Here is a 9025-nt window from a genome sequence, read left to right on the forward strand (position 1 = left end):
TGCATGATGCCTAATTATGCGTTGGAGACGCGTAGCTGAATATTTTGTGGCGCTCAGGCTCAACCCATCTTCAATTACAAGCCTGGATATTTGTACAAAAAGCCAGGATTGATATTTTAACAATGGAACGAATTCAACCAACTTTTTCTTTTCAGAAAAATAAAAAACAAAAGAAGACGAAAAGCAAATTGTAATCTTACACGTAGCCAGGTGCAGATGCTGCCACTTGGCATGATAAAAAATTTCAATATTTTTAATGTGGAACATAAATATACATAAAAATTACTATAATATCAAATTAAAACCTATAGTTACCAAGTATAACTAATACTTTGTCCGTTTCAATTTGTTTGTTTGATTGATTTAACATGAAATTTTAAAAAATAAAGAAAAAAATAAACAAATTAAAATTAAAACGAAGAGAAGCAGTGTGATAATTAGATTGAATTTATCAAATTTTGTAACTAAAGCCATGGCTGAGTTGTGACAGCCATTTAGCGTAGCTGTACAATATACCCATATTGTACTCAAGTGAAGTCCCTTTAGAAAGAAAAAGAATATTGAGAGAGCCGGTCATATAACTCCAAAACTGTACTCAAAGTGAGCGGTACGCCTATATTATTTTAAACCGGTAATTCCCGGTGCCAGTCACTCCTTAACAGTTACAGCTCTGCAAAGGACAGATAGGACAAGTCTCGCAAGTGGATTTGTTTATATATAAAAACCCTGAATTCTCTGCTGCTGTATAATATTCCTACATTGGAACGATTTGGCTATGGAGGCACCTGAATTCTCACACACATACACCCAGCCAACCGAGGAGACGTCGGAGAAGCTATTCCAGAAGCGGCGTTGCTGTTTTTGCTTTCCGTCGTCGTCTGGAAGCGGCGGCTTGAAATGGTGGCGTAAGGAACAGACTGAACAAGTGAAAGAAGGTTCTGTTTGGGCTAAAGGGATTAACGCTTTAATGAAGCTACGAGAGTGGTCGGAGATTGTAGCGGGACCGAGATGGAAAACTTTTATCCGGCGTTTCAATCGGAATAAAAATGGTGCGCAGGGGAAATTCCAGTACGATCCTCTCAGTTATGCGTTAAACTTCGACGAAGGTAATAATAACGGAGAGGAGGATGAGTACGGGCTCCGAGATTTCTCGACGCGCTACGCTTCAATTCCGGCGTCGGCTAGAGGGTCCTTGGATTTGGGCAGGGATGGGCCTAACTTCGTCTGATTGGCCCTTTGAATGCTGCAAAATACCAATAGCACACAACGAGTTCAGTGGTGGAGAATGGAGATGAATCCTCAGAGCCTACAGCTCATCATGACTGGTTATTTTTCATTCTTCGTAATGTATAATCAACTGATATACTAGTACTGTATATTTTAGTATTAGTTTATACATTTCAATTGGCTAATGAGTTGGTCAATTTGTGCATAAATAAAGAAATTGAATGATAAAAGGATGATTAATTGGAGGAACAAGCTAGTTTTGTGGACTACTTTATTATTTGTTGTTGGGAAAATGGTTAAATTTGTCCCTGCACTTTTTTAGATTGAGTAACTGCGTTTAGTTTAGTTGGAGGTATTATATAATTCTTGGATTGTTTATTCCACAATTTTTATCATAATGATAAAATAAGTAAACCTCTCTCATATACATGATGGAATAACTTACCCCTTCGTTTGGTTGGGAACAAGCTATCTCGGGATTAATTATCCTGGGATTACTTATCCCATTACTGTGGTATAAATTGTGGGATAAATTATCCTAAACATGACAACCAAACAAGACACAAAAAATCATCCCATTACTATTTTCTTATCCCATCCCTATTTACTTTTATCCCTCACACCAAACAACACGAGGTCTACTCATTCTATGTTGGAGCTTCATTACGATAGATGATTTGTTGATGTGTAGTATAACGAATAGACCAAAAATATAATGAAGTAAAATTGAGTAATTTCGAAATGTATGAGATATTAAGATCTTTTAGCTTTATGATTCCTTTTTTGTTTGAAGATAAAGATTTAATGGATGAAAACAATGTTGTTCATTGAATTGCCAATTATACATGGTATGAACGGACAAAAGTGTAATGAAATCAAGAAATATCAAGTGATTTGGAATAGACAAGGATAAATTTGGATCTTTTCGCTTTGTTGGGAGATAAAGCTTTAATGGATTAGAAAAAGAGCGCCGTTTATGGAATTATCAATTTTGTAAAGTGGAGATAAACCTCCTTATCCATACGAAAAAGAACACAAGTGGAGATAATCCTTTGCCTTTCTGCTCCTTTCTACTTTACTTTTTTTCTATACTCTGCTAAGCTGTCAACCCAGATTTTGATTTCTAAATTAAATTATGCCATTCTTTTTAATTGAATTAAAGTAGTCAGATCCTGACAAATTCATTCAAAGAAAATAAGGATAAGGAGTTCCTGGTAAGATAAATTTTTTGGAACCTGGGTAAGTGGTGGCCACTTAGCTGTGACATAGGGGACTTACATTTGCTTCTTTGCGGTTATGAATGAAAAAGACAAACACTAGCTTCAATTATTTTCACACAACCGTTAGAAATGTGCATAAGCTGGTCCGAACATTACTGAAAGAAAAAAAGGGGGTCATGCACTAGTTCGGATGTATTCGAACATCTTGAGGAAACTAAGACTAATTTTGTATTAAGACACCAGCCATGGTTACAAAGCAATAGGTAAGGAATCAGGATTTTATTCACAGTGATCGACAACAGATTGCATGGATAGCACTCCTGACAAGAGAGTTTAAGTTTTACATTAAGCACATGGATTACACATTTTCTTGGATAAGGCAGGATCAAACAACAAAGTTGCTTTCATGGTTGAACACTAGGGGGTGGTTTTTCTGGTATTATGCGATTTTATATTCAGCAAAATGTCACCAACTACCCAGGGAAAGCCCAGACAATTAGCACTTTCGTGGCAGTAACTAGGATGATAAGTAACATGATACCATGCTGAAACCAATTTCTGATGATCATCCTCCGTGCAGCAACCAGAGAACCACCCTTTGACCTCCTTGTGTAAGCTTTTGGCAGAAACCAAGATTCGATCTTTTAGTTCAAAGTACCTCCTGTTGTCCCGCTGCAGATACACAGACTTCTGGCGCAAATTGCCTGTCAGTATCTCAACCTCTTTCTCTGCTCCATAGTAGTTGAGTAAGCTGTTCATGCTATCCAAGTACATTTCTTTGTGAGTTTTAGCAGTTTCAATGAAGGCCTCGTAACCTTCAACCAGAAGGTCATGATCATAAGCATCCTGGATAGCTCTATCAGTAGAAAGGTCATCTGAGTTCCTACGAATATAAGACTTGATAACACCACGATAAAGCTTCCCTAGTACCCCTTCAGAAATGTACATGGGTTTGTCCCACCTCTCCATGAAATCGGGAAACTCTCTTGGTTTTAAAAACCTGGGCATCTCAGCTGCAGCTCCAGTTTTTGCAAAGTCCACAGCCATTGAATGAAGGGTTGCTAACTGGAGGCATTTTGAATTCAGAGCTTTATCTGGTTCACGATCTGCATGAACCAAATGTGCAGTAGAGATCGCACCTAGAGTATCGCTAATCATGTAATCAACAAAAAATCTCTGAATTTCCTGCAAAAAATCAGGGAAAGAAACAAGAGGTTTTCAGAAAAAAAGATTTCTTGATTCATGGAAGAAATAGCTCAAGCTACCTCTAGAGTAACTTCATGATCCATTATACGAGGTCTTCTCCCAGTGTAGTCCATGGGTGTCACTGTTTGATGAGGAATGAGACTTTCATCCCAGCATATGAAATAAAGATCTCCATCAAGATCACCACCAGAGCATTCATTTGGATGAGGCCTGCACATGACAATTCAGTACTTTTGAGTACTAAAGAACATTTAATTTCCTTTGAGCAGTATGAAGAAAGTTTTAAAGCTCTAGATTCGAGAACAGTCTTTTTTGATCTATTATTATAGTTGTTATTATTATTATTATTTCCCTTTGAGTGGTTGAGGAGGAGGGGTGTGGAAGTACAATATATATATAATAAGTTTAGAAAGGGAAAATGTGGAAAGCAGATCCCTGCTCCAAGAAGGCAAGACTAAGCCAACTCTCTCTTCATACCTCTCACACTTGCTAAAACTTCATGATTAAATTATTTAAGACAAAAAGGCATGAACCTCTAGCGAAAGAAGATATTATATTTAGTGCAATTACTAGAACTTTTTAATACCTATTACAAGTACTACACCTCAATCCCAAGGTAGTAGGGGTAGGCTATTAGTACTTACCGAAAAACAATTAATAGAACCTATTGGCACTAACCACTTACTTTCAGTCATGTCCTAGTTTTAAGAATCCAAAACTTTGCAAAAAAACTTCTTTATCAGTCTTCATGAAGACCAAGGAAAAGAACAGTATATGGTAGACAAGTCAAATTAAGTAAAATAGTTGGGATATGAAAAGTTCCACAGAATATCGTGTACTGAATATTTTCTGCTCAAATATCATATATATGTAACAGTTAAACTCTACCTTTCTCCATTCTGAGGAAAAATAATGCAATCCACCCAGGTCTTCTCCTCTAATGTCACCTCATACACAGCCTCAAGTACTCTTACATCTCCAGGATGAAGACAAGGATTTTTTGTGACTACAACCTTACCTCTTACTACTGCAGTTGTTTCATCCACCTTCTGGAAGAAATTTTGCTGACCATTTTGTAGCTCAGCCTTAGTCATGGTTATTCGTACATAAACCTCGCCATACTTCAATATACCTGTTTCATCTAGGCATCCTACTAGAATTCGACCTTTTGGAATGAATATACGACACCTACTTCTTAGGTCTGAAATCTGATTCTCAAAATGTGACTGAAGCATCATCGAGAGATAAGGCTCCCGATTGGGTGCGTATCCTTGGAGCAACATCCTCATTAAGATTTTTTTTACGTCACCACCACCCATGCTCTCCAAAACATCTAAAGCTGCCTCATTAGTGGTCAACATCTTGCCCAGAAGACGAAGATGATTATCTAGCAGGTCTTCTAAAGCTTTATCCTCAACTCCCAAAGTAGATAAAAGGATAACAATCTCCCGATTCAGATAGCAAGGCATTGCATCACTCCACTTGGTAATATTAAGCATCCTGTTCTTTGATTCAAATTTGAGCATACTGCCACGAAGAGATAGCTTTCGAAAGGAATTGCGGTCAACAGCTATCACACCTTTATAACCACCATATCTTATTTGAAATGCTGATGGGGTATGATTCAATCCACATTTCTGAGCAACTTGTCTGGCAAAAGCTTGGGAAATCTTTCCAATACCATCTGAGAAGCAATAACTAACACCATCAGAGGTCACTTCAATATCTGGAAGAATCTCAACATGCTGCAATTGAACCTCCATTGTTTGAACAGAGGTGCTAAACAATTGACCCATCCTTGCAGCGCATTTCGAGATACTACGAATCTTGTTGAAGCACCCCATCCACTCTCTGATATCTTCTGCCTTGACATATTCATTAGAAGCAAACATCCAAACTGAATTTGAGCGAAGCTGACTGGCCGAGAATGCCAGGAAAAAGAATCTTTTAGTTCCAATAACAATTCCTTCTCGAAGGATAGACAAAATCCGATGATAGATTTTAGTTCTGTAAGGCTTTGCAAAGATACCTTGTTCAACACTCATAGAAACGGCATTAGGAAAAAGTTTACCCCAATCCTCCTCTACAAAAGTTACTCTCAAGAAATCAGAAGCATGTTCTGCAAAGTTCTTCACAATGTAATTGGAGGTTTCAAGCTCTGGACCCAGGCAGTAAATCTTTGATGGTGTTACCAAGACTCTGTGAACACTCATCATGCTATGATTCACTAACCTGCTGTAAGATGATGAAAGCTGGTTCTTATTGTTTTTACCCAAAACATGCAAGCGTGTCTTGATGAATGTCAAGGGCTCGAAACAGGTTGACTGCAACTTATGCATTTTCTGAAGGATCATCATTGCAGTGTCCAATTCTAATTTGCTAAGAACTTCAATGAGATCTGGATTAACAGCACCAAGACTAATTTTTTGAGTCTGTACGAGGGAATTAAGCTGGAAAAGGATTTCATAAGGTAGCTTCAGATCTGATGGGATCCTCACAAGGGGAACAAATTCAGAACCAGAATAAATATCTCCTACTTTATCCAGATCTAGATCTATCACATCCTTGTTGCAACATGGCAAACTAGAAAGCAAATCTGAACTTAACCATCCGTCTTCAGTTTCCCAGCAAAGAGAGGATGAACATCCGATAGACTTTATGTTGGAAAAATCAGTTGTGCGAACCCAAAGGAACTCACAATCTTCCTTACAGATATGATACCTGTCAGCACTGAACTTGGAAGCAACAGCAGGTCCAGAAACTCTTTGGTATAGCTTTGGTGCATGTTTTAGCTGAAAGCAAAAAAAATCACTGAAATGAAAAAGAACACCTTGGTTCGTTTCTTTTTTCTAATAGATATTTATAAAAGATTGTAAAGTTGACTCTAACCAATCAAGATATATTACATATTGGAAGGACATAAATGTTCCATCTTTTCGAGAAAAAAAGAAGAAGAAGAAGAAGAAAGGTATGAATTCCCCAAGAACAGTTTTTGCCTCAGAAACAAAGGTTAAAGGATCGAAAAATTTCAGCAATGCCAACATTTCATTTCAGCATAATGTTAGTCCATATAACCTTCAGAGGATTTCACTTCTCTTCCGAATTTTTGTTTCTCTTTTCAAGGTAATATCATAGGTATATCTTTTTATAAAGTAATCAACCGGGATAGGATGCTATCTATCGTTGTTTTCTATTGCATGTATCACATAAATCAATACAAAAAACAGTTATCCCTTTGTTCTAATGAGTAGTGGAAGAAATTAAATTCAGACTTCTTTGTAAGTCAGAGACTAGTCAATGCATAACAAATGTGCTCTTAGACCAAATAGAGACAGAAGCACCATGACACATGCACAATCCCATCTAACTTAACCTGCCATGAAAATAGCCTTAATATCCCCAAAGTTTGTTAAGACTTCTACTGATCCTTTGTTAGCACCACTTTCAGTCTACCAATGTTTTACACATGGAAGATTTAAGGAAATTAAGTTTTTTATTTTTTATTTCTATTTGCAGTAGATTACTCCAGCTTTTTAGTTACTTGTTTTTCCTATTTTTGTGTAGCAGTTGTTGCAGTAAGGAGGTTATTTCTCCACTTTCTCATTTCAGTTGTAGTAGGAAGTTACTTCCTTGTTTTCAGATGGGGTGGTTAATCCACCAGTGTTGTATTTAATGTTATTTGTATTTGGTGAAATGATAAGCAGAAAATTAGTCAAGTTTTGGAGTACTTAGCAGGTTCTCTATTAACGAACCAGCACCATAGGTAGAAAACAGAAAACTTCAGATTTTATCTTGCAGCGTCCCATAACTAGATCCATAACCGGGGACCATAACAACTTGGTATCAGAGACGGATGTTATAGGAGATCAAATTCAACATCAACTGGCACAATTAGTGAACTTGTTTCAAGAAGAACGTGCAGCCAATATAGCGAGACAGGAAGCAATAAATGCTCGCTTAGATGCACTCACAAAGGATTTAGCAAATTCGACGGTCGATTCTGATTCAACTGAACATATTAGTCAGAATCGTGGCTGGAAGGGTAAAAATAAAGTGGCAGGAGGGTCAGGATCAGAAGTAGGAGGAAGTTTCATCATTCCTCGACATACAAAGTTGGATTTTCCACGATTTAATGGTCAAGAGGACCCTTTGGGATGGTTGAACAGATGTGAACACTTCTTTCGACACCAACAAACTCGGGAAGAAGAAATGGTTGGACTTGCTTCTTTTCATTTGGAGGGCAATGCACAACTTTGGTTTCTTCAACTAGAGACTGAACTACCTCAACTGTCTTGGGATGACTTCAAACGTCATTGTAATCTTCGTTTTGGGCCACCAATCAGAAGTAAAAAATTGGGAGAATTGGCTAAGCTACGCCAGATCGGGTCTGTGGCAGATTACCAAGAAACATTTGAGCAGTTAATTTCGCGGGTTGGTACACTCACAGTCACAAAAAATTGAACTTTATATCAACGGTCTTACTAATTATATAGCAATTGAGGTTGAGTTGCATAATCCTCCAGATTTAGCTATGGCAATGAGTTTATCCCCATTTTATGAGCGCAAGGAAAAACTCATTTGTTCGCAATTGTTAGATGCTTGCACATCAAAGACAATAGATTTTTCACCTCAACAATATGTCAGATTTGTGAAGAAACTGACCAGATCTGAAATGGAGGAAAGGCGACTTAAGGGACTTTGTTTCAACTGTGATGAACCATTCGCTTGAGGTCATCAGTGCAAGAAGTTTTTCTAGATTGACTCTATATACAATGAGGAAGAATTTGTTAGAAAAGGGGGAACTACTAATATTTTCCACACTTAGCGCTTGAGGGAAAGCGCGCTTTGAAGAGGGGAGTAATGTTAGCACTCCTTTTAGTCTACCAATGTTTTACACATGGAAGATTTAAGGAAATTAAGTTTTTTATTTTTTATTTCTATTTGCAGTAGATTACTACAGCTTTTTTTTTTTGAAAATGGTAACGATGTATTATATCACAAAAGTACATGGGTTGTACTCAAACCTTATATACAGATGCACTCTAGACACTCCTACTCTATTTCTATATTGAGTCTAGAACATCAACTATAGAGACAGTGTCATTTGAGTATAATTGATTACACCAAAAACATAACAACAAAATGCAGTTTAGTTTAACATCCTGCACACTATTTTCTATGCCTTCAAAACATCTGGAATTCCTTTCTTTCCAGATTGCCCACCATATTGAAGCAGGGATAATTCTCCATCTAGTTCTGTCTTTTGCAAGGGCACCTGCCTCCTCCCAGCTGTACAAGGCCTCAGTAACTCTCCTAGGCATAGTCCAGGATATGCCTTTAAGGCTCAAGAAAATCCTCCAAAGCTGCCGGGT

At 37.5% G+C, this 9025-nt stretch overlaps 2 protein-coding genes across 2 annotated transcripts in view; one reads left to right on the forward strand and one right to left on the reverse strand.

The window, feature by feature from the left end:
- The first annotated feature begins 712 nt into the window (after positions 1-712).
- On the forward strand, positions 713-1496 carry LOC102590628 (uncharacterized). Its single transcript, XM_006344977.2, has one exon. The coding sequence runs from the start codon at positions 776-778 to the stop codon at positions 1226-1228; it is 453 nt and encodes a 150-aa protein (XP_006345039.1). The 5' UTR covers positions 713-775; the 3' UTR covers positions 1229-1496.
- Positions 1497-2707: 1211 nt separating this feature from the next.
- Positions 2708-9025, reverse strand: part of LOC102590975 (RNA-dependent RNA polymerase 2) — a 10770-nt gene continuing 4452 nt past the window's right edge. The window contains exons 2-4 of the mRNA XM_006344978.2: positions 4542-6445; positions 3713-3863; positions 2708-3632 (exon numbers count right to left, since the gene is read on the reverse strand). Of these exons, the coding sequence (XP_006345040.1) occupies positions 2865-3632; positions 3713-3863; positions 4542-6445 (2823 nt within the window). The 3' untranslated portion in view covers positions 2708-2864. The remainder of the gene's footprint in view (positions 3633-3712; positions 3864-4541; positions 6446-9025) is intronic.

Source organism: Solanum tuberosum, unplaced genomic scaffold, assembly GCF_000226075.1.
Source record: "Solanum tuberosum cultivar DM 1-3 516 R44 unplaced genomic scaffold, SolTub_3.0 scf00062, whole genome shotgun sequence".
Classification (NCBI taxonomy): Eukaryota; Viridiplantae; Streptophyta; class Magnoliopsida; order Solanales; family Solanaceae; genus Solanum; species Solanum tuberosum.

Bases quoted from the DNA above. Each gene is read 5' to 3' on its own strand.
- LOC102590628 (XM_006344977.2), top strand. From the start codon at position 776: ATGGAGGCACCTGAATTCTCACACACATACACCCAGCCAACCGAGGAG.